Raw genomic sequence first — 25,052 nt, 5'->3', positions numbered from 1 at the left:
AAATTTGGTCACAGCTGGTGGTACTATTTGGAAAGGTTATGGCTCCTTTAGGAAGTAGAGCCCGGCACACCACTGTGGACCGTGAGGCCTTACAGCTCCATCCTAATTCCTATTGTTTCCTGACTGCTGATGGAATATGACAAAGTGTCTATGTTCCTACCACGCCTTCCCTGCCTTGACAGACTAAACCCTCTGAGTTGCTCTGGTAAAAGGAATCCGTCACAGCAGCAGAAGACAGGCGGAACTGACAACTAAGTGTAATACCCAAGGTCACTGTGGATACAAGGAAGAGGCAGACACTTGTGCCCAGGCCGTCAGGTCTCCACTTATCACTGAAGACAGGTCTACACTACTTATCTTTGTGGTACACGGTTCATCTCAGATTACTGTACCAACATGAGGTCAAAACTCATCAGTATGTGTGTGTGTATGTGTATATATATATATATATATATATATATATATATATATATATATATATATATATATATATATGAAAAAAAGAACTAAATGTTTTCCAAAGTAAGTTGATAAAACAAGAACTCAGTATCAAAAGTATTCAAGTATATAATACTAAGTTTATTTTAATCTCAGGTTCCCTAGGTGAAGTATCAGCAACACTAGTCCTGCCATTATGAAGCACTGCAGAGGACACGCATTGTACGCAAACAGTGAACATGCCAACCACGAATGCAGATGTGAATATTACACAGCGTCAAGTCAGTGAGAAACAGAATGTAACATGACTATCGTGTATGGATTGAAATAGACGAAGAATACAGTAATTTTACCCGTTACACTTTGTAAAATCAGACATGAATTTATAAGCAGTGCCTTTAATAAAGACAGTAATTTCATTTCAAATAAATATATTTCCTTTCTATTCCTTTATCATGTAGTTTATTATGTTCCTAACTGGTAAAACGCACCAGATTATTGAACTCAGTAATAATCCAATCCATGATACTCCATTTGTCTTACATTTAACTCATTTGATGTACACTGCAAGTTCACAGAGCAGTTCCTATGAAACTGTTAGAACCTACCCGAGCCTAGTGTGACAGGCCTTTTGGACAAGACCAAGGGGGGTACGTCTGAGCATCCTCATGATTCAGCCTGCTCTTCCCACAAGCGCCAACAAGGAGCGGCTCCTAGTTCTCCTGCTCCTCATAGTGAGCATAGCCACTGGCATAGGTCCTTCCTAAGTTCAAATTATTGAACAGATCTGATGACTCAGCATCTGAGTCCTTCCCATCGTCCTCTTCATCATCCTCTGCTTCCTCCTCCTCCTCCTCCTCATCACGGTATCCAGTATCTCCATACTTGTCCGACGACAGGTTCTTCCAGTAAGCATCATACCCAGAAGCTCCATCTCCTTCTTCTCCTCCAGTCTGCCTGCCAAATTTCAAGGAGCGTGCTACAAAAGACAGTCACATCCACGTCATCAGCCAGTGCCAACACTCACACATCCCACTGCCTTGGAATATACTGTCACAGTGGTGCTTTCTCATAAATGACAAGGGAAGCATTCTCCTAATTTTCTCACAGAAATCTACAACATAATCACAAATAACTAAGGCAAATGGCAAACCTCAGTCAATATCAGTATGTTTCTTATAGCAAATTGAAAAGCTGTACCATATATCTTTCAAGGCTATAAAACCCCACTTGCTTATGACAATACACTTATCTTTTCAAACAAAGAGTTCATAAATATATGTGTGCCTATAGAAAAAGATAAATGTAGCCTACGCATGAAAGCCAACCACTGCACTGATGACCCACGAGAAGCTTACTTGACATGCTAAGATCCTTTGTCTCCTGCGTTTCATGCCCACATTTAGGGCACGGAGGTTGTTTCCCTTTTTCTTGCTTAAACACTTTGCTCCTTGTATGTTCATCACAGAAACAAGCCTATATAAGAGAAGCAGAAATAAGGCAATATTTAATTTAAGATGTAAAACGATACCATCCAGTATTCCAAGAAAATTTGAAGATAGTTTTGCTTCAGGAAGAGTTAAGAATTGTACTGGGATTGGTCACATGCTCTTGATTTCAATTTCTTAAAGGGAAATGGACTTTATCTGGACTCTTCTGAAACACGTCCTAACACAAGGCAGACACTTACAGAGAGGGTGACAAAGAGAGTGGCTTATGGACTTGTCTATGCTTGAGGTTTTTGATAATAAAACTGTAGGTAGTTCATCTTCAGAGTACACCACCCCCCAACTAAGGTGGTTAGGCAACTGAGAAAAAAGGAGAGGGCCACCGAACAACATGGAGTCTTAGCTGACATCACAAGGTGACCAGAGTAGAGTGAACAAAGAGGCTCTACGCAGTGGAAAGGAGCACAGACAAGGCTTAACATCTCAACAGCAGCTCTGCTGACAACCGAAGGCATTCATTCCACAGCACTCGCACAGAACGGAAAAAATAAGACAGGACATGGACAAGAAAGGGTACAAAGACAAGTGTTTCTAAGATAAATGAGCTCAGGCCAGGAACCCCAGTACTCAGGAAGCAGAGGCAGAATTACTGTGAATTCAAGGCCAACCCAGAACTCAAAGGCAATTAATTAACTAGATCATTCATTAATTTGAGAAACTAAAAGAAAAAGGCACACAAGGTTTAAGTTCCACATATATTAGACTGTAAGTATCCAAGGACTGGAGCAAGAGCACAGGGATTCAAATCAAAACTCTAAATGAGACAGTAAGCAGACACACCTTACATCGGAGACATGAGTGCTGGCCAAGTCGATTACAGGAAACACCTATGGGAGACAAGACTCATCTTAACATCCTGTCAGTTACTCGGCTTTGCATATTATTTCTTGTATCAGTGGATGCTCTCTCAATAGCATCATAGACAAATCAGTCAGCTGCTCGCCTGCATGGTCAAGTACTACAAAGGCACAAAGTACCCATGCTTCCTCCACAGACAATTATTTTTGTCCTATACATTCTGCAAAAGCCTAAAATGGGGGTAGGGAGGTGTTTAATGCAACATACTTTAAAATACTCATGGAAATTCCTGTGTAAATACTGAATTTTACATGCAGTGTGCAGATCTCAGATCAGTGAATGAGCAATTAAAACTGTAGGTGAGTGTTGGATTAGCAAGTATCGCAGAGTAAGAACCATACAACTGACGTGAGTAACTGAGAGTGTCGGTCTTTTCTCTAGGAAGATAACTACTAGTTAATGAGGGTAATACCAGACAGCACAGCATAAATACTCTGTGCACATTCTCATTTCAATGGCCTTTTGAAATTATCTATAAGGATAATTCTAGTATTATTACTATGAACCCAATTAGTAACACTGGTTCTCAACTAGAAAATGCAGAATTGTGGGTGCAGGCTAAACACTGAGCTCAGACACCCGGCCCCTCTCCAGGAAAGAGCCAAGTCCCCGCCCTGCTAGAGATGAAGGAGGCATGGGATCACAGGCTCACAGGCACTGAGGGAGGGAAGGAGAGGCTGGGCTTGGCTGGTAAAGGGAACCTGCAGGTGAAAAGGCCGGTTGGTACACAGGACCAGGGATGCTCTAAGAACAGCCATGATTGATCAAGGCCACAAAATAGTGATTCAGCTAGTATACCACTATTATCCTCACAGAAAATTCTGAGCAAATATTTGGAGTTATTTTGTTTTTCCCATAAACAAAATATACACACCATACAACACACTAAGAGGTAGCATTAAAAAAAAGTGTTCCATTTTAATTAAGTTTCATATTTACACTATTCAGAATCCTAGGTACAAGAACAACTAATAAAACAACTTACATTTAAATGTTTCCGCTTCTAAAACTTGGCAGCTGGCCTGATGCTCAAACTGGTCATCTTCACAGAGAAAATTATGGCAAAATGAACAGCTGAATATTCTGCCTCCTGTGAGATTAAAATAAAACCCACAAATGTAACTTACTAACTTTAAAAATCCATATCCAACAAAGGGGAGAGAGAACCTTAGAGACCATATCCAAAGGTTTGGTACAGCCGCTGGATGAGGGATGGGGCTACCCACACAGCTTAAAAACATTAACACAAAATTGTTCCTGTCTAAAGGAAAAGGCCATCCAGAGACCATTCCACTTGGGGATCCATCCCATCTGCAGACAACAAAACCCAGACACTTATAGCTGATGCCAAGAAGTGCTTGCTTGCTGGCAGGAGCCTGACAGAGTTCTCTCCTGAGACGCTCTGCGAGAGCCTGACAAATACAGCTAAGGATGCTTGAAGCCAACCATTGTCCGATCACAGGTACCCCAATGAAGGAGTTAGGGGAAGGATTGAAGGAGCTGAAGTGGTTTGCAACCCCATAAGAAAAACAATATCAACCAACCAGAGCTCCCAGGGACTAAACCACCAACCCAAGAGTACACATGGAGGGACCCATGGCTGCAGCTGCTTATGTAGCAGAGGATGGCCTTATCTGGCATCAATGGGAGAGGAGGCCCTTGGTTCTGTGGAGACTCCATGCCCCAATGCAGGGGAATGCTAGGGTGGTGAGGCAGGAGTGGGTGGGTAGGTAGGGGCGCTCCCTCATAGAAGCAGGGAGGAGGGGGAGGAGGAAGGGGTTTTCAAGGGGATATCAGGAAGAGGGATAACATTTGAAATGTAAATAACCAACAAAAAAATGAGTCTGAAATATACTAATCATGTACATACTGTATATGTATATAAGGGGCAGCTGACATGTACACATCTAGTAGGGAATTTTATCTTGATAAGCTATGACAAAGTAATATAGTTTGGAAAAGTCCTTATCTGTATATCTTGTCAAAGATGGCAACTAACTTCGGAAGCACATGAGATCTGCGGCGAGCACTTACTCCTCACTAGGACGCGTCTGCACCCCGTCACTCACCGTGGTCCCACACCCCTCGCTCACACTCCACACACTCTGCATCTGTGAGTGGGCAGGCACAGGCGTGGGTGCTAAGACACTTCCTCCCGTGGCAAACCCATGCTTCGCAGAAGTCACATATTGCGCCCTGCAACAAAGAAACGGGAGCTCCAGAGCAGCTACCACAGGACCACTGCAACCTCTAAGGCTGTTACAGAACAAAGGACCAAAGGACAGCAAGTTGGGGGTTGGGGGAGGGGACTGGTTCTGACTCGTAAGATCAGGTGTGGGAAACCTATCTATCTCTCCTTCATCAGCTAGGAATCTAGCGATAAAGAGAGGGGCTCTCAATTAGGCAATCCAGAAGACGGTAAGACACCCAACTCACAGCACACAGCAAAGGGTCTGGGGGAAACTGATAGATGGTTCAGCTGTCATCCTGCTCATCCCACACAAGGACATGGAAGGGTAGCAAGTGGTTATCAGCACAAATACTCATGCCTGGGAACAAAGTTCTATCCCAGGGAAAACCCAGGTTAAGGAAATTACCATAAACAATATACGTAAAACTATTATTACTGGGGCTGGAATGGCTCAGAGGTTAAGAGCACCCGACTGCTCTTCAGAGGTCCTGAGTTCAATTCCCAGCAACCACATGGTGGCTCACAACCATCTGTAATGGGATCTGATGCCCTCTTCTGGTGTGTAGATGTATACACAGATAGAAAGCTCATAAACATAAAACAGTATTACTTTCCTCGAGGAATGTAATTTGGACATGAATTTAAATAACACTGCAGAATATAGAAAAACCATAGCTCATATTTAAAATACTATCTTCTAGTGAAAAAGAACAAAATACATTAAATAATTCACCTATTTTTATTTATGGCTCTAAAATTCCTTGTAAAATTCTATCAAGTAAAGGTAATGTATAATTAATATATACTTTTTGTCAGATTTAATGTTAAAACCTTAAATTCTTTCAAAACTTAATTTAACCAAAAGGCTTGAATGTTGATGAAGGTCTTACTAATTCAAGAAATTTATTTTGTGACGTCTGTTAACATTTTAGAAAGATACATGACATGGATGTATGGATAACCAACTAAAAGGTGCAGAAAGCACTGTTACTCGGCTGGAGAGGAGCTTCACGCTTCATGCCTCCTGACTAGCTTCCCCAGTGCTTGCCACTGACAGGCACTCTGCCAGAGGAGAGTCACGATGCAAATGCTGTAAGCTACAGCTGGGACTGTCCTGGCAAGACACACAGTATCCACATGACACTGGTGCAACAGCAGCATGGCTGTCATGGGAACCACCAACTACTGACTCCTTTAAGGCCTACTCCAGAAGGTGAAACTCATGCCTGTCAGTAACATCAGGACCAAAGACCTGTGGTCGCATAGGTCATATTGCTACTATTCTGCTAATTTGATACAGAATTAAAATGGCTCTTAATGACTTTTTGCTATATACATAGATTAGCATTTCTCTCAAACCTCAGAGAAGCTTCTTTTCTTATAATAAATGGTAATTAACATGAAGACTAAAAACTGGTCAACATGCAGAGGTAAGAGACTGCACAGAGCAGAAAGCTATCTATAAGATATCCCCCTCTCCAAGGATCAGGATCTCTAACGAAGACGGTGGAAGAGAGACGTGGTAGAGGGCTATGAGGAAATTAAAGTGTGCCCAGACACAATGGACAGTTGCACACAGAAATCACAGCAACTCTGACAGAATACACAAAACCTGTCGAGAAGCCCAAAGCCAGCATCATCCCAGCACAGAGGTGAGATGTGAGCCAAGTCACTCCCGTTGGTATCGGACAGGCTGCTGGGACGGTATCAGTTTTCTTTGGGAGTGTGGTCCCTGGTTGGCTGACCATGCTCTAAGGTAGACATTACATCTAAAAGTATTTGGATAAAGTAAATTGGACTCAATAGGTTAAAATAGCATAAAATAAAATTAAAAATAAAGAACTCGGGGTTGAGGATTTAGCTCAGCAGTAGAGTGCTTGCCTAGCAAGCGCAAGGCCCTGGGTTCGGTCCCCAGCTCCAAAAAAAAAAAAAAAAAAAAAAAAAAAAAAAAAGAACCCAAAGTTGGGAGGCTAGAGATGGCATGGACATCTGGGAAGAGGTGGAATCATACTGTATGAAATTCTCTAGGAATTAGTAAAAATTATTTTTAAAACATTAAAATATGGGTTAAAATGACTTAATCCTACCCTTGGAAGCCCACTACACCACGGGTAAATGCCACTTACCACCATGGCGAGGCCAGTGCTGTACACGCCAGCATGCTTGATGACGCAGTCTGAAGACTTCATCATGCACTTGGTCTTTCCTGGTGAGAAGAATGTACATATATACACACCATTAGCCCTACTCACAGCACGTACAGAAAGTGTCCTCAAGTTCCTCTTTGATCTAACTCAAGTGCCTATGGAAATGTTTTCAAAAATTTAAAAATGAAAGGTTAGTTTCCCATTTACACAAATAAAAGAATTACATACATACATATACACTATCATTACCTTAGTCAGATCTTGAGAGATCAGAAATGTATTTATCCATAAAGGTTGTTATATAATGGAACATGCTAATCCATGCTTGCAATAAAAGCAGAAGTTCCAGGTTATGAACTGAAATCCAGTGATCATTTTGGCAGTTTCAAATCTTATAAAATTCAAGTGAATCAAAAGATTGCAAAACCACGCTTTAAAATGAATTTTATATTCATAAATCACAATACAAACTGCCTGGCTCGGACATACCAGTTATTTCTTGCCACAAACTGTCAAAAGGCACAGTAAATGATTATAGAGCCTAATTGTTACACTTAGGTTTACTCATACACAGATATGACCGCAGAGCCTGGAATGCACTCGTCTACAAGTTACGAGTTACATCCACTTGCATTGAGTACAGCAAAGGCAGTTGAGTCTCTCTTCTCCACTAGCTGTGGAACTGAATAAGTGACCTCTTGGAAAACTAGAACAACACTAGAAACTCCCACATGTAGCCCTAACCACTAACCTGCAGCACATCAATGACACCCCCAACCGGCTCCAGTTGAACCCATCCCCATCTAAGTAGAGGTACGACTTGCTCGTGCAGAGAAGCTTGCAGTATGTCTGGAGTAAAGCTGACTAGGTTGCCTAAGGCAAGTCTCCATGAAGACACAGCAGAAATGTCAAGACGGGGAGACCTGGCAAAAACTGCACACTCAGTGTAAGTGTGTCTTCTCATCAGACCTGCTAGTAGACTGAGAGCCTGTGGAGGCTACTTAGGAAACACCATGATTTCCTCTCTCAGAAATACCACTGGGTTTTATTTTGAATTGGGAACAGCTCCTCCTAGACTTGGTGACTGCCACGCAGACACTTGATTGATAAAGACATGCCTTCATGGCTGTGTACTTACCACACTGTGCACAGATTGGTAACTTCTGAACAGAGTTACAAAAATAGCAAAATGCTCTATTCTTCTGCCGCCTTGTCATGTAAAACAAAAAGTTTTAAATAGGGTCAATTTCATATAAAGGATGAGACCAATTATCCCTGTGTTGACTAGTACTTCATCACCTTAACATAAACTAGAGTATCTGAGAAGGAGCCTCAGTTGAAGTCTGCCTCCATCAGACTGGCTACAGCCAGTGTCCGCAGAGCATTTTCTCAACTGCTACTTGATGGAGGAGGACCTACTGTCCGGTGGGCAATGCCAACCTGGCAGGTGGTCCTGGGTTGTACAAGGGTAGTTAAACCTGGGTCTGGAGCACACCAGTAAGCAGCTTTCCTCCATGGTCTCCGCATCAGTTCCAGCCCCAAGGCTCTGGCCTGGAGCTCCTGCGCTGGCCTCCCTCATCAAAGTATGATGGAGTGAACCCTTTCCTCCCCAAGGGTTATATCACAGCAACAAAGAGCACATAGGACAATCTCATCCAGAAAGAAAGAAAACTTACCTCTGACACTTGTCACATTCCTGTAAAATTTAAAGCAGAACATTAATTGTCTGCTGGATGAAAATGGAACATTTACTTACATCATACAGATTATTTTCTTTCCCAAATCAGAATGTAACTGGTTCTACATCCCAAATCCAGTTCAAGCCATGTGTTTAAGCTCTTGTACATACTCCACTAGCAAGGGTAAACAAAAGGTTACATTCTGTGATCAATAATGGGGAAAAGCCGTATTACAAAAGGAGTTAAATATAGTAGATTCCCTTGTGGTTGTTTTAAAGAAACCCAATGCTAGAGAAAACAGACACAAGTCCCTGCTCAATTTTCTCTTTTAATTAAAACCATCCTATTTGCCTATATTGAGTGGATGCTAGAAATAAACGGCATGAAACAGTGAAGCTCGTAAACTATCCACATTAGAGGGGGCTTCTGAAGCTCTCTAGTCAGGTCTACACTAGAGTCAAGCCACCATTGGTCAGCCTTTCGCCAGTATGTTCCGGTCTCTTCTCCCTATGCCTCTACTCCTTCCCCTTTACTGAAATACGAAGATCTACTCCATGGCATGCACTTATGTACGCCAGTCACGGTCCTGTCTGTGAGCACTCCTCTTTTCTCAAAAGAACCTGACAGTTCCCACTGTCACATTTATACCATGGAATCTGACAGAGTACACCATAAATCAGTCCCGGGACAAAAAAAGGACACAAGCCCATCCTATGAGAACTCTTTCCCTCTGTGACCTTCACAATATGAGACATGATCTAAGCACACTACCTGAAACCAAGGAGCTAAACAAAGCATGGCAACCCTCAAAGGCAGGAGCAAAGAGAACGAAGGCAGAGACTGTCCCAAGGCCTAGCTGTCCCGTCTTTCATCCCTCCTTCTTCCACTACGTGGAGGTACTTTCTCCTAAGGTGAAATGTGTTTCTGTCATTCATAAACCAATGGGTCCTACAACCCTAGGGAATCCTATAAACATATAAAAGAGGCTCACCATTACCAGAGTCGATACAGAGCACATCTTCCCCTGAATAATAAGCACTTGCTAAACTAAGTCATGTGGATGAAGTATTTAAAAACAATCTTCCTCGAGACCAGCCTGCTTACCATAGACAAATTAAATTAGTTAAGAACCTGGGACACATCTAGAAGTCAGGGCACTCAGCAGGAGAAATCAATGAACGGAGACTGGCTAAGAGAACATGACCAACACTGAACTAAAGAACATATTGAAAAAACTGCCCCCCCCCCCCGTTCCTGCTACCCATTTGCCTTCAATATCTACTGTCACCAGCAGTATACAAGGTGACACTCCAGGCTCGACAAGTAATACATACTCTAACCAAAAAAGGTTACTCAGTAAAGATGCTGACTACACCTCTAACAGGTTTTTCCTGTGGTGAACACGTGAGCACACTGTAGCTGATCATTCTTTTCAGATAGATCTTATACATGGTACTATGTAGTCCTTCTAGTCAACCAAACAGCCCTTGTTTTAAAAGCCTCTCACCATTGAAGCATTGCACGGGTGCTTGGCTAGGTCAACGGTACTTCTTGATGCTCTGAGTTGTTTCTCTCGTTCGCGGCGGTTTTCTGCCTTCTTCCTTGCTCCAGTCTTCTTTTTCGGCATGTTCCCTTCTTTCTAAACAGGAAAACCGAACAGCCATAACTGCTGGGTTCAGTTACACAGTGTTTAGACTTTCCTTAAGTATTAAATCAACCTTTTAACTTTAAATGCACCGAATCACGTCTGAAGCCTTTAGCAACATTACACACGGATTATTCCAGCTGTAGGCTTCTAAACTAAGGCCCTCCCTGCGCTTCAAACAACTCTCAAACTGCATCAGCATCAAGGACCTCATTCTAACTGCCTGAGTAAATGTTTTTTCACCCTATTCTTCTCTTCATTCAAAAAACCGATGTGTGCACCATTATTAAGAAATGACTAAAATACTCGTTTTGTGCCAAGTTGAAATACCCATGTTGAGCTACAGTCACATCTCTAATGCTGTCCACACATAGTATTATATAGTACACTCTCACCTACATGCGGTTTACACAAATATCCAGCAAGCCAAGGGCTGACTGCAAGGTAAACCCATTTTCTCTGAGGAGACTAAGGAACTACAGTCGCTTTCGCTGCCTGTCCCTCATGCCTGGAAGCAACAGTTTTAACAAGTCAGAAGCTTAGGAGTCTGTTTTCCACACAGACATCAATCCTTACAAAACTGGTTTTCAGCACTCAGAAAACCTACAATACTGACAACCAGGCTTCTGTTTTCTCACTCTAATGCCCAATCCTTTCGGGCAGGGAAGTCTTCAGAGCTAATTAGTGGTTAATCTTCGTGGCCAAGCCACGGGGCCGTCAGTCAGTATTTAAAATTGAAGTCTGGAGCGTGTGGCTGAGTGACCAAGGGTGACCGTGGATGCATACTCTACCCACTAAGACATCTCAGAGTGATTCTATTTCTCGAATCTGTTTATGCCAACGACGAGAGGTTTCTTTCAGCTCAAGCTAGAATGCTAATGACAGCAGAGCGACACTGGGTTCCAGGCTCTGGGAGGCCTGGAGGGGGGTGGCGCGGGGAGATCCACGCGGCTCGCAACCCGCCAGCCGCCCGCGAGCCCCTCACGCCTTCCCGGCCCACTCAGTCACGCAACCTCGCGGGGACACGCCGCTCACCTCAGTGGCCGAGGACGCAGAGGCGAGGCCAAGCCGCGGGCCGGAATGGCAGACACAGCCCGTTTCCAACAGTGGGCGAGAGACCGGATATCCTGCAACGTCAGAGCACCAAGGTTGCACACGTAACCGGAAGAGTCCAGCGCGTCCCGCCCAGTTCTGCTTGCTCCGCCCCGACCTCGCCCCCTTCCGGAGGAGGGGGAGAGCTCGCCTTCCCGGAAGTGGACTTGCTAGGAAGAGAAGAAGCGCCAGCGTTGCGAGTAGCGGTCAGAGAGCCTCAGGATCTCAAGGCCTCTGCTATCTCATTCTAATTTTATTATTTTACTCAGAGAATTGAAAAGTCCAAAAGGAAAGGAGAGACGAACCCACAAAAAATTTTAAGAGGGAAAAATTACTAGCACTTTTTGCCTGATTCTTCTGAAATCCTTTTCCTTTCTCTGAACCTGACAAGCCTCACATCTCACACTTTTATTTTTCTTTGTTGTTTTCTGAGACATAATGAATGCAAGTCCGGCCTTGAAGCCACGACTCCCCTGCCTCTGTCTCTCTGCTAGGATTATAGGCATGCACATGAGAGACCACAGTTTCCCACGCCACCCCCCCCCCGCCCTTTTTGTTTTAATCTCACAACACTAATGTTCTGAGTTCTGAGGGGTCTTTTGCTTGCTCTTTGCTGTGTGCATTCTGTTCCTTTGTGAGCAAAGCTTCCCACGTTCTCTGCTTCTGCTCTGAGGCTGAGATCTGACTATACTTTCCCACAAGACTGTTTGCTTTAAATAACACTGGAGGTAAATGTTCCACTCTCACTCCCCACTTACCTTTGGGTAGAAAGTCCTTGACATTACTCCGGGTGCCGCACGCGATTATCTCTTACTGCCTGTCACCTTCTATATTTTGAGTGGAGCTGTTTTAGACTCACCCGTATTTTTGCCCTTACCTTTTAAATCCAATAGAAAACGTCTCATTTTAGTCTCTTGATTTTTTTCATCCCCATCTGCTATCACCTTTGCTACACTCCAGGAATCCACTCTCATAACCACACCTCGAACCTTATCTCAAAGAGAGCCGTTTTGTCAACGAAATCGGAACTCCAATGTCTTAGCTTACTGGGCTCCTAACCTGTCCTCTCCTGTGTTCTCTTGTTTAGTCATCTTTTTCAATTTTCCCCCCAAGTTCCACTTAATCCCATCCCACACAGTCCCATCTCACCAGTCACAATTCATCACATTTTTTTCCTACTCCTGATAATTAAATGATGTACCTGTCCTTATATTGATATTTGGGGTGGGGTGCTGATACACTGTGTCACTGAACTCAAGCCTCTCGGGATTCTCCTTCTGTCCTATATTTCCCTAATCTCTCATTCCCATTTACAACACTATCTAATCAAAACATCTTGCTTTCTTCAAGCTTCCTCCACTTGTATTAGTTTCAACAGACATCACCACCTCCTCTTTGTATAAAATGAGGGCATGACTACTCCAAGGCTCCGGTAAGGAGAGGATTTCATTATAGAAGTGAGGGAGAGTACTGCCAGAGGCATCTGAAGAGTCCAGAGCAGGGAGAGAAAGTTGTAAACCAAGCATGGTGAGCAGACTGAACCAGCCGTGAGAGGAGAGAGGGAGAGAGGGAGAGAGAGAGAGAGGGAGAGAGGGGGAGAGAAAGGAAAAAGAACAAAGAGGAGAGAGAGCCAAGAGAGGACCAGGAGATCAAAGGAGCCAGGAGAGCTCACAGAAAAAATGTCAGCATTCTATCAGAATAAAATGCTGAGGGAAGGGAAGTCCACGAGCTAGATGAGTTTAGGGGAGGGGCTGAGGTGAGATGAGCAGGCAGTCATGTGCTATTAGCTAGTAGGGGCCACACCTCACCTTCTGCCCTCAGTCTTTTTGAGACCTGATACTCTTTCACAAACACAAAATGTTAACAGAGCTAATATGGATCATGGGCTTCCTCCTTGCATTTTAGGCACTTTGCCTGTGTCCTCAACAATGCCACACACAAGGAAACAAGGAGATAGGCTGCAGCTTGGTCCACAATTCTGTAGCTTGAGTATTTGTATTCTCTTGGGCTTGGAACAAAGTTCAGTTGAACGTTTGCCTGGCATCAGAAGGACTATTGATACTGTAAAATGGACTTAAAGTCTTAAATGATTCATTAAAACAACACTAGTAAACCTATTCCATATAAATTTAAATAATATTCACAAGCAAAACTGATAATTCTTTTCTATATGATAAGTGAAGGAACCCTGACCCAGCACTGTAATATAACATGATCTTCCCGATCACGTGCTTTCAAGGTCCGTGTGCTCCCTTGCAGCCTTCGCCACCACAATGACTCCTCCTCCTTCACCATAGTCTTATTGTGTGGCCCACACTCCTGCCTCAGCTTCATAAGGGCTGGGATTACAGATGTGGACCAACCACATTTGGCTTTTCTTCCTTGTTCTTTTGTTTGTTTTATAGTTGTACAAACTGAGCAGTATCCTCACATACTGCCCATCCACTCTGCGGGTAGGAACACCATCCTCTAGCATCTGCCTCCTCAGCTTTCTTCAGATCATCGGTCTTACTACTGCCCACATAGTCCTTGCCATTCGTTATGATATTTGTGCCAACGTATGTTCTAACTTAACCTTAGCCACATGCCTAGTGTTTAGATGGAGCTGGGGGCAGACTCTAAGGAGGCATCCGTGCGGGTTCCAAATAACAGAGAAGATTAGGCATTAACTGTGGGAGACATGAAGATCTTTGTGCCCGTGGATGGGCACTGGAAACCTGTGCTCATGACTAGGCACTGGAGGAACCTGGAAGGTAAGCTTACCGGGTTGTTCTTTCAAGGGAAGGAACACAATACCTGTTATCTACCCTGAAGGCTTCGGTGGACTGCTTTCCTGCCTGGTGACCTTTGTGCTAGCTGTGTGGCCTGCCGCAGACCACCCAGGGGAGTGTGTCAGCAGAGGGACCAGGGCTTAGATTTCAGGTAGAGACGGGATTCGGTGGGACAGACAGACACAAACTCGAGGTGTGTGCCGCTGCAAAAAGTTTTACTTCCTGGCACAGATTTAAGCAGTTAGAACAGGTACATCATAACTGGCAGTCATCCAGCTCTTCTTCATCACCTCACCAATGTCCCTTGCAAGGAGGAAAGCTGAATGTACAGTCCAGGAAACAATTCTCAGCCACAGACAATAGTTTAGAAAACTGCAGTTGTACTGCCAGACTTGTGGGCACCAGGTATGCATTCAGCATTTACCTTTGTTTTAATAAAGTTTAAACTCTATCTTTATGGCCCCTCAGAATAATAAGGAAACTTTTGTAACCATTCTATAATTTCTTTCATTTCTTGCTCAATGTTAGTTTCTCTTTTCCTTCGAGTTAACTCTTGATAAGTTCGCTCAACTTGTTAGAACTTATCCATGGTCTTTCTAAAAGAGTCACTACTATTCTGAATCATGCTAAACAAAACTTTCCCAAAAGGGGGAAAAGACTTTTCTGGAACAGCCATGTTGTTAGTAACTGCAATTAATTTCTCTCCTATTTGCTGGGAGCTAATGGGTACAGCAGTTGAGTTCATCGCAGCCGTTGAGTTCATCAGGATCAGGATGGTGTGAGACGTTTCCGTCTCTGAACTTTCAGTTCCTGAGACATCTAAAGGTACATGACCATCTTCCCACACTGCTGTATTCTTAAAATCACATATTCTTGACTTAAAGGCTTAAAGTTGCTAAGATCACCAAGGCTAGAACACAGAAGGCACCTCCACCGCAAGCATAGACCCCAGTCATCATCTTTTTGTAGGGAGACGGCCAGGACCTCCAGGAGGGAAGCCATTCCAGGCACATGCCTCTGTCTGGATAGAAACGAAGCACAAGAGCTTCTTGTCATAGAGACTCTACTGGAGTGGGTGTGGCAGTGGCCAGAGACTTTTCAAGTGCCAGATTCTTTCAGACACAGACACACACACACACACACACACACACACACACACACACACACACACACACACACACATATATATATATATATAGGCTTTTCTCGGCCAATCAAAAACCTGCTATTGCCAGTCAATCTATAGAACCTATCGTTGTGGACTTTACTTTCATGTAGCCACACCTGTTGTGGATTGCCTTGGTGCTGTTTGTGTTTTGATGGTAATTCTGCTTCCTCAAGAGGGGCTGCCCAGGTGAGGAGTGGATCACATACTCAGGTGCTGTCACATGAACCTTCTCCCCATTTTAACTGGTCAATAAAGATGGCAGAAGCTAATCACTGGGTAAAGGATAAGGTGGGATTTCCCGGTCCCAGGAGGAAGAGGAAGAGAGAGAGGGGGAGAGGGATTCAAACCAGGCCTTGGAGCTGATAGGAAGGGACGGCATGTAGGTCTCAGGGACGGATACTTTGTAATCTCGGCTGAGGCTAAGGAGGATGGAGCAGGATATTCTTCCCCCAGCAGCTGTTTTATCTGGCTGGTTAAAATACTAAGGCTGTCTGGTTGTTTTCCATCCCCAGAGACTCTGGTGGGCAGGAGGCAGGGCTCACCTGCAGACCAGTCATTAGAGGTTTGGCGAAGCTCGCCATGGGAGCTGGGTGAGGTGGCTGTTGCCGGCACTGGGCAAGGAGCAATCGTGCATTTTAAAACTACTCACTACACAGGTCTGGTCTGTATTTAGCTCACTTTGTTCCTCAAGGACATTTGGGATGCTTTGTTGTGGATGAGGGATTGAGTTAATCATTACCAGATAATCACCAAATTGTTCTATGCTTAAATTTGCCTAAAATAAACAACTAGGGGGCAGACTCCCCAAGTTTGAACCAACAAAGGCTGCTGAGTCCTGCTGAGGCAAATGTCTTCTTGGGCCTTTCATGAGCATCACTCTGCTGGCCATGAAGGTTGCAGAGGTGCCCACCATTAACTGGAAAACGGGGCCACATTCAGGCTCAAAGGATTCAGGAGAAGTAGAAATGTAGGACTTTCAGTGTCACAACCAAGCCCATGACATCAGAGTCTCTGACCAACACTCTGACCTGGAACATGTATGCTCCTGGAGTTTTGTGATTAACATCCTTTGGAGCTCCGCCATACTTATGATTAAGAACTGGGCTGGTTCCTCAGTTTTTTTCTGCCTTCCTACTGCAGAATAAAAGCCTCTTTATTTCCTACCAGAGACCCACTCCATTTTACTGTTAGATTTTTAAAATCCAATTAAGCACTTTTGGCTTTGTTTCCTGTTCTCAAGTAATTGATTTTACTTAGCATCAGGTATTGCTGTTATCCTTAAAACTACTGTTTCTCTCCTACTTTCCAATTGTCTGATACATTGCACCCATTAGAATATTACCTTCCATTAGAATACCATCCCAGTTCACTACTGATGAAGATCTTAACTGCTGCACTGTTACCTTGTGCCAAGGACTCTCTGTCTCATGCCTGTCACCAGTAAGAGGTCCTCAGAGCAGTAAAGTTGCCATGATTCAAGTCATAAATCCTATCTTTTATGGACCATCTCCAGCACTAACTGCCTTGGAAAGACACTCGAGTCAGCATTAAGTAGAGGCAGTCTGCTTGGGAAAGCATTTGGGAACAACAGGTGTGGAACATGTGGTAATGGATCCGACAGAGGAAGGGATGACCTAAACCATACTGTCAGTGAAGGACTTGGCTCTGAATCTGAGACATTTCTTCAGGATTGTCCTGACTTGGGGTAGATGAACTGGAACTTTGTAAGCCTCTGACATTCAGTTTTGCATAAGGGCAACCGAAGGAAAGAGGGTGTCCTGAGGTACACCACTAATGAAGAGATTAGACAGCTGACTAGGGTCAGCCTGCTGAACTCCAGCCAGCTCAGTCGCACAGACTGTCACCTCTGGAGAAGGACATTTATTGATAACAAAATAAATATTCAAAGAATCCTACAGCTCAGACCCCCCTCCCCCAATGAAAGACTCCAATTGGTGGGCTTTAGACACAACAGAATCTGAAGATGAGGGGTCTATATGCCAAATATATAATTAATTCATTTAATGTATAGGATAATTCTAAACCATAAATATAAAACTATAAAATTCAAATTTAGGTATAGAAACTACACAAAAGTAAAATATCTCCAAGAAATAATTAAAGCCAAATGACGGCAGATTTTAATGGAATTTGATGGAGTGGTATACTTAAAGGGATAGTACAAAAGACATAGACTATTTAAACCCAAGCAAAAGGAGGATGTCATTATGTATTTGAAAACTTCATGTGTTAATTAAGACAATATTGTATAGTATCTGTTGCAAATAAGTAAGTGCACCTGCATAGACGGCTCAAAGAAAACTCACAGACAGTAGGGTCCATGGAGAGTAGGAATTACAGCATTATCAGTGAGAGGAGAACCATTGTCAAGGTGACCCAGTCGGCTAGTCATAGAAAGGAAACTGAAATTGGAAAACCTCCTTTACAACACCTAAAAAGTCCAGGTGAGGGGCTGGAAAGACTACTCAATGATTAAGAGCACTGGTTGCTATTCCAAAGAACTTTGGTTAAATTCCCAGCACCCACACGGCAACTCACAACCATCTGTTAACTCCAGTCTCAGAGGATACAGCACCCTCTTGTGTTACCCATGGGTATTGCACACACGTAATGCACAGACATACATGCAGACAAACACATATAAGATACAAATTATTTTTAATTTTAAAATTCCAGATAAGTTGAATACCTAACTGTACAAAGCAAAAATATGAAGGCAGCACAAGAAACACAAGGGGAAAGTCTATAATGAAATGGGACTAATGCCCAAAAAGCAGTAGAAACACAGTGAATTCAAAAGTTAAAATGTTTACATGATCGAAGGCATCACAGATATAAGGAAAGTATAAATCCAAATGAAAAGAGAGAGTTTTGACAATCCAACTGACAAAAATTGTATACCCAGGAGAAATTACTTGCTAGGAACACTGTAGAAAATCCTAAGGAATTATAGGCAAAGAAATATAGACAAAGGCTTTTGATAGAATGAAAAAATCTGATTACATTTAAAATATCCAGATTGGCACCAGAATGGGATGCCATTTGTGATGTTTAGAGGCTTGTGTAGATGAGCATCTGAGACTCAGTTGCTGGTGCTGTTTGGGGAGGTTAGGAGATGTGACTGTGTCACTGAGAGAAGACTTTTGAGAACTAAATTTATAGTTGTTCACTCGGCTTCTTTCCTTTTGACATGGGAGCCCTCAGCTTTCTATTGCACCTGCTATGTCTGCCACATGCTGCCATGCTGTTGCTGCCACCATGGACTCCACCCCACCGGAATCATAAACCCAAATAAACACTGTCTTCCATGAGTTGCTCTGGTCATGGTGTTTTATCTTGACAACAGAGAAGTCACTGATGGCCCATTGACATGCATCACATTGACCAGAACTTTGAAAGCCTGGCAATATGAAATATTAAATCTGGTGGAAGTTCATATTGTTACACTTGTGCTAGCTATACTGATGGAAATAAATTATATGCAAAACCAAGGACTTTAGTCTCTTAGATGTCGAACAGAAGAAACACACAGATATAACACTGTCTAACAGCAACATTTTAAGTTATATAAAATCTATGTAATAGTAAAAATTCATAAATTTAATCCTTAATAATCAAAGTAGGCAACCGCAACATATTATGTATAGATTAAAGAAAAAGCAAACTGAAATGTGTAAAATTGTAAGCACAAATTGTGTGCTTTATTTATACATATATAATAGACTAAGGAGAAGGAAGAAAACATGCCTAGGAATGATACATACCAGCTTTGATCCCCTGGAGAGGAAAGGAGGAATGATTGTGTGGGGCTACCTAGAGTTTTAGGTTTCATAACTATACCAACCCAAATCCACCAGGATGCCAAAGACGAAGAAGACCAACAATACTTAGTGTCGGTGAAGACAAGCAGCATCATAACTTGGGACAAATGAATATTATGGGAAATGAAGAGCAAATGATTTATCATATAGATACATAGTAACAGATAAGTGATTTACCCTCTAATTCATATATCCATTTACTATAAGTGTATGTAAAAGAAGTGTAGGGTAATGTCAGGGTAGGGAAGTAGGAAGGGGTAGGTGGCTGGGTGGGGAAGGGAGAGGGAGGCAGGGATAGGATAGGGGGTTTATGGATGGGGAAACCGGGAAAGGGGATAACATTTGAAATGTAAATAAAAAAATCCAATAAAAAAAAGAATGTTCATAGCAACCCTAATAAACTCCAAGTTAAATAATCCAATCATCCCTTGTCAAGACAATGAGTGAATGATTAGTGATGTAGTCACACATATTCACACAAGGCCCGGAAAGTTGCCTTGGGGAGGCAGACAGAGGGGAGAAGGAAGAAAAAGAAAAAAAAAATGAGCATACAGGAAGAGAGAAAATACAGATAGGTAGGTAAGTAGGTAGGTAGATAGATAGATAGATAGATAGATAGATAGATAGATAGATAGATAGACAGATGATAGGTAGGTAAGTAGGTAGGTAGATAGATAGATAGATAGATAGATAGATAGACAGACAGACAGACAGACAGATGATAGGTAGGTAGATAGATAGACAGATGATAGATAGATAGATAGATAGATAGATAGATAGATAACTAGATAGACAGACAGACAGACAGACAGACAGACAGACAGATAGAGTGCCCAAGCAGGCAAAGTGCCTGGATTATATAGGAAGAGCTTTTGGGGGAGGGGAAGCCCAGTCTTTGGACTGGAAAGTTGAGCATAGAGGGTGGGGTAGGCCAGACATGCACTGTAACAGGTAGGGACTGAGGGAAGCTGGTTTGTAAAATATATACCTCAGCCATTTGTCCCAGGTCTGAGTCCCAACATCCAGAAAAAGACTGCATTGCTGTATTAGTCGGGGTTCTATAGAGTCACAGAACTTAAGGGAATTTGCTATGATGACTTACAACCTGTAGTCCAACTATGCCAACAATGGTCAGCTGTGAATGGGAAGTTCAAGGATCTAGCCATTGCTCAGTTGCAAGAGGGTAGGGTAGTTGTTTCTGCCGGTCTCTGTAGAAGTCAATTCCAACAGACCAGACATGCTAGCAAGCAGGCAATGAAGAGTGAATCTTCCTTCCAATGTCCTTGTGTAGGTCTCCAGCAGAAGGTGAGGCCCAGATTAAAGGTGTGTACTGCCATGTCTGGATCTGGGGCTTGTTTTGTCCCAGGCTGACCCTGAACTCAGAGAGCTCCTTGCCTTAATCCCCTGGGATTTAAGGCGTGAACTTGCCTGGGCTTTAGCTCTTCACAGCTACTAAGCCTCAAGATCTCCATGCCAAGATCCAGGTCAGAAATTTGTGTCTTCCTGCCCCAAGATCTGGACCACAGGTGAGCCCTCCAATTCTGCACTGTAGTTCGTTCCAGACGCCATCAGGTTGACAATCAGGAAAAGCCACTGCAATGGCTCTCTGTTCCTGGCATCTCAGTTCTCAATTGGCCTGACTGGTGATTCTTTGGCAAGTTTATAGTACGTAAGAGGGGAAAAAAAGCCTTACACTGTTCAGAACCACCAAACAACTTAAGTTCCCACTTTCTGAGGCTACCATAGTTTATTACCCACTGATCCAGTTGGTCACAATGCAGATATCAAGAGTCTCCTATGACCAATCAGTTGAGGGCTTTTTCTAGTCAGTGTTCTGTTGCTGTGAAGAGACTCCATGATCAAGGCAATGACACTCATGAAAGGAAGCACTTAGCTGGAGCTGGCTTACAGTTTCAGAGGTTTAGTCCATCATCATCAAGCTGGGAAACATGGCAGTGTCCAGGCAGAGATGATGCTGGAGAATCACTGAAAGTCCCACATCTGAACTGGCAGGAAGAGTGAGAGCCACCAGTGCCTGCTTTGGTCTTTTGAAACCTCGAAGCCCTCTCCTAGTGACCCAATTGCTTCCAAAAGGCCACACCTATTCCAAAAAAGTCACCCCTAATCCTCAAGTGGTGGCACTCCCTGAGGACATTCATATATACATGAACCTATTAGAACCATTTTCATGTAAACCACCCCAGGGCTGGAGAGACAGCTCAGTGGTTAAGAGTTTCAGCTACTCTCTCAGAGGGTGGGGTTATCCCCAGCACCTACAGAGAGCACACAGCTCTCCAGAGTACTATCCCAGGGTGTCCAAGGCCCTGCTCTGCCTTCTTTGGGTGCTAAGCATACAGAGTGGTGCGTAGACATCCGTAGAAGCAAAACGTCCTCACACATGAAATAACATCAAATCAAATCAGATCAGATTTGTTAGATCTCGAAAAGAACGGATGCCTCCTCTTTAGATCTGTGAACGCAGAGCTCTACAATCCAGACGCTTTGGTCTCTATGAACCCTAAGAGGCTACACTAAGGCTTTGCAGTGTGACCCTCAAATTCTAAGTCAAGCACATTACCTCAGCTCAGCTCTATTTCTGGGAGGTGTCTAGCAAGCAAGGATCTGTTTGGCTTCTTAAGGTTTTGTAGTGTTCTAAAGTAGAACATAGAAGCAGACAGGAGGGGATCAGGCAGGCCTGAGGCTCGAGTGTTGTTGGGTACCCACCAAAGAAGACTGCCCAGACATGGTTTAGGCCAACTACTACTCCAGTGTAGCTCAGAGCCTTTCTCAGTGTGAGCTTTCAAGCACACACACACACACACACACACACACACACACACACACACACATATCCCAAACACACAGCAACAAAAATTAAAACCTAAAAAACAAAAAACAAACAAACAGAAAACCATGTTCTAGGTTGACATACTTCAATGAACAAGAACAGTTAGCCAGAAACAGCTACGCAAGCCAAAAGCAAGGTTAGCACACGTGAAGACCTACCCAGATCTATATGAACTTTGAGGCACTGGGCCTTTGTTTTAGTTCTGGCGGGTGGTGCTATCTGCATGCTGAGTTTTACAGCCTGAATGTTACTACCATCATGGAGTCAGTTGTGCTAAGGTCTGGGGCCTTGTTGCATTCCCTACTGGTCTCAGTGAATGTGTCAAATCATGAGCTGATGCTGATTTAGTTTAAGATGCAGGGCCAATCAGAATGAGAATTAGAGGCCCAATAGGCGCTCATAGCAGGGTAGTTAACCACAGGGGCCAAGAGAACAGAGCCTGATACCAATTATTTCCCTAACCATGGCAAAATTTTTAAAAAATGACAAGAAAAGAAGAAGAAACAAACAAAAGAAGAAAGGAAATAAAAAAAAATGACTCCTGATCAAATAGCATAGTAACAGCAGGCTGGTTTTTTTTTTTTTTTTTTTTTAAGTCAGACATATTTCTTTAATCTCATGAGAAGTAAATCTAAGCCTGTCCAATTTTGTAGAATCATTTCTGTAAGGGAATTTGCTCTTTTAATACCTCTAGATCCTGATCAACCGGTAGATTTAGTGCTGTGTTTATAAAAAGACAGAGGGGGGGGGGTATGTTCTATGGAGGTCTGGGGGAAGGGGTTGCCTCAGTGGACCCATGCTGAGACATCCCTTCCCCCTGAGGGACCAGCCACACAATGGTATAGTAGAGAATAGAGTTTATTCAGGGCATGGGGAGGAGAGTAGTAGGGGCGAGGGTGAGGGGGTAGGGGGAGGGGCGGGTAGAGAAATAGAAGAAGAGAGGAAGAGAGGAGTAGAAGCTAGCCATGAGAATGTGGAGAGAAGAGGGAGAAGGGAAAGGGGAGAGAGGAGACAAAGGGGGAAGAGGGTAAGAGCAAGAGGGAGCAAGAGAGTGAGGAAGGGGCAAGCAGCCCCTTTTTTAGTGTCAGGCATACCTGACTGTTGCCAGGTAACTGGGGGTGGAGCTTAGACAAAATGCTAACATTTAGTTTGGAAAGCATCCAAAGAGGACACACCAAAATAGCAGGAATCAAATTAGGGGAAGGGCCTAGGTTAAAAGTTTTGGATATTAGGCAAGCTTTAGTCCCTGATAAGTCCTCTGATAGTAATTTGGACTTCCCCCCTGACATGGTGAGTTTTGTCAGTTGATGGGAGTCAGTCTGTTAGTTTCCTATCCCAATGTAGTACAGGGGCCAGGTGTCTAAGCACAGTCAGAAATCCTGGCTGGTTTTGGGGAATGACTAACTCTATGCTCAGCTTCCCTTCTTGTTGCATAGAGACTAATGACCCCGGTTTTTCTTGTTTCCCAAAGGACAGAATCTTTTGAAGGAAATTTTTTTAAAGAAGCCTCGGTTTTACAACCCCAGTTTTTGTAATGGAAAGTCCCTTGTTGCTGGCAATCAGGAGGCCAACCATAGGGCATATAAAGAATCGTAAACTTTGTATTACTATCTCAAAAGATATATTTTTTTTCAGATATTTAAAGTAGGGCATCATCAAGTAAAGGTCAAGTGTCAGCTGGTCCTAAGTCGAGTGGGCAATGAGGATGACTATAGAAAAGATGGAAAGGAAAACTCAGAACCAAAGGCTAGACATCGGGAGGCCGTCCAGTCAGTGCCACCGCAGCCTCGAGTTTGATTTTTCTTAGGCTTGATAATGAAGAGTTAAATTTCAAAAAGTTAGTCACAAACAAGGTCAGGACGTGCCTGAGAGAATTTGAGATAGGGCTCACCGGCAGGAGCCGCCCCCTCCCCTTCCCTCACTCCCTGAGGATGGGTCATCCCCCTGCTGAGTGAGATGAGTCACCCTACACACATTGCTGAGACTAGGTTGCACGTATGCTTTGCTGATGTAATTCCGTGCCAAAAGTAACTGTGCACCATTTGAATCAGCCAATCATGTGTAACCTCGAGAAATCCCCTGGTTTTCCCTATATAAGTCCCTCCCTTTAGAGGCTCGTGGTTGGCTCCTCTATCTCCTGCGTGAGATGTGTGTCGGCCCGAGACCTCGGTGTCAGCCCGAGATCTCGTTAATAAAACTACCTCTTGCTGTTACATCAAGATCAGCTTCTCGAGTTTCCTGGGGCACGCTGCCATCCCGAGACTGGAGAGAGAGGCTCCCCGAATCGGGGGCAGCTCTTTCAATACGCTTTACAATACCTTGGGAAACAAAGCCACAAGCTAAAATTTACAGAAGACATTTCTCCCCTTTCCAAAAGCCTCTGTTCTTTCCACCAAGGTCAATGGAGTCCCAGGTGCACCTCCTCTTATCCTCCCACCTGCCTTGACTCTGTCTGGCAGTCTCTCCCTCTCTCTCTCTCTCTCTCTCTCTCTCTCTCTCTCTTCCTCTGTGCGTGTGTGTGTCTGTCTGTCTCTGTCTCTCTCTCTTTCTCTGTGTGTGTCTCTGTCTGTCTGTCTCATTCTCTCTCTCTCTGTGTGTGTGTGTGTCTCTGTCTATCTGTCTGTCTCTGTCTCTGTGTGTGTGTGTCTCTGTCTATCTGTCTGTCTCTGTCTCTGTGTGTGTGTGTCTCTGTCTATCTGTCTGTCTCTGTCTCTCTCTGTGTCTGTCTGTCTATCTGTCTCTCTCTCTCTTTTTCTCTGTGTGTCTCTGTCTATCTGTCTGTCTCTGTCTCTGTGTGTGTGTCTCTGTCTATCTGTCTGTCTCTGTCTCTGTGTGTGTGTCTCTGTCTATCTGTCTGTCTCTGTC

At 43.6% G+C, this 25,052-nt stretch overlaps 1 protein-coding gene across 1 annotated transcript; it reads right to left on the bottom strand.

Moving 5' to 3' along the window:
• Positions 1-537: 537 nt before the first annotated feature.
• Positions 538-11,841, bottom strand: Zfp330 (zinc finger protein 330). The gene is made up of 10 exons (NM_001108443.1): positions 11,502-11,841; positions 10,329-10,460; positions 8,819-8,838; positions 8,281-8,351; positions 7,122-7,201; positions 4,874-5,000; positions 3,790-3,894; positions 2,727-2,773; positions 1,797-1,914; positions 538-1,417 (listed from the first exon to the last, which is right to left on the bottom strand). The coding sequence occupies exons 2-10, from the start codon at positions 10,446-10,448 to the stop codon at positions 1,152-1,154; spliced, it is 954 nt and encodes a 317-aa protein (NP_001101913.1). The 5' UTR covers positions 10,449-10,460; positions 11,502-11,841; the 3' UTR covers positions 538-1,151.
• Between the last annotated feature and the right edge of the window lie 13,211 nt (positions 11,842-25,052).

This window comes from Rattus norvegicus, chromosome 19 (genome assembly GCF_036323735.1).
Source record: "Rattus norvegicus strain BN/NHsdMcwi chromosome 19, GRCr8, whole genome shotgun sequence".
In the NCBI taxonomy this organism is placed as follows: Eukaryota; Metazoa; Chordata; class Mammalia; order Rodentia; family Muridae; genus Rattus; species Rattus norvegicus.
Note: the sequence above shows the minus strand (reverse complement) of the source record. Positions and strands in the feature narration are given on the sequence as shown.

What these genes read in the sequence shown, in the direction of transcription:
- Zfp330 (NM_001108443.1), bottom strand. Translation starts at nt 10,448, where the DNA reads ATGCCGAAAAAGAAGACTGGAGCAAGGAAGAAGGCAGAAAACCGCCGC. An exon ending in GCACTGGCCTCGCCATGGTG is followed by an intron (nt 5,001 to 7,121) that starts GTAAGTGGCATT and finishes TCTTTGTTGCAG; the next exon opens with GGCGCAATATGTGACTTCTG. An exon ending in AAAGGATCTTAGCATGTCAA is followed by an intron (nt 1,418 to 1,796) that starts GTAAGCTTCTCG and finishes TGTCTTTTGTAG; the next exon opens with CACGCTCCTTGAAATTTGGC.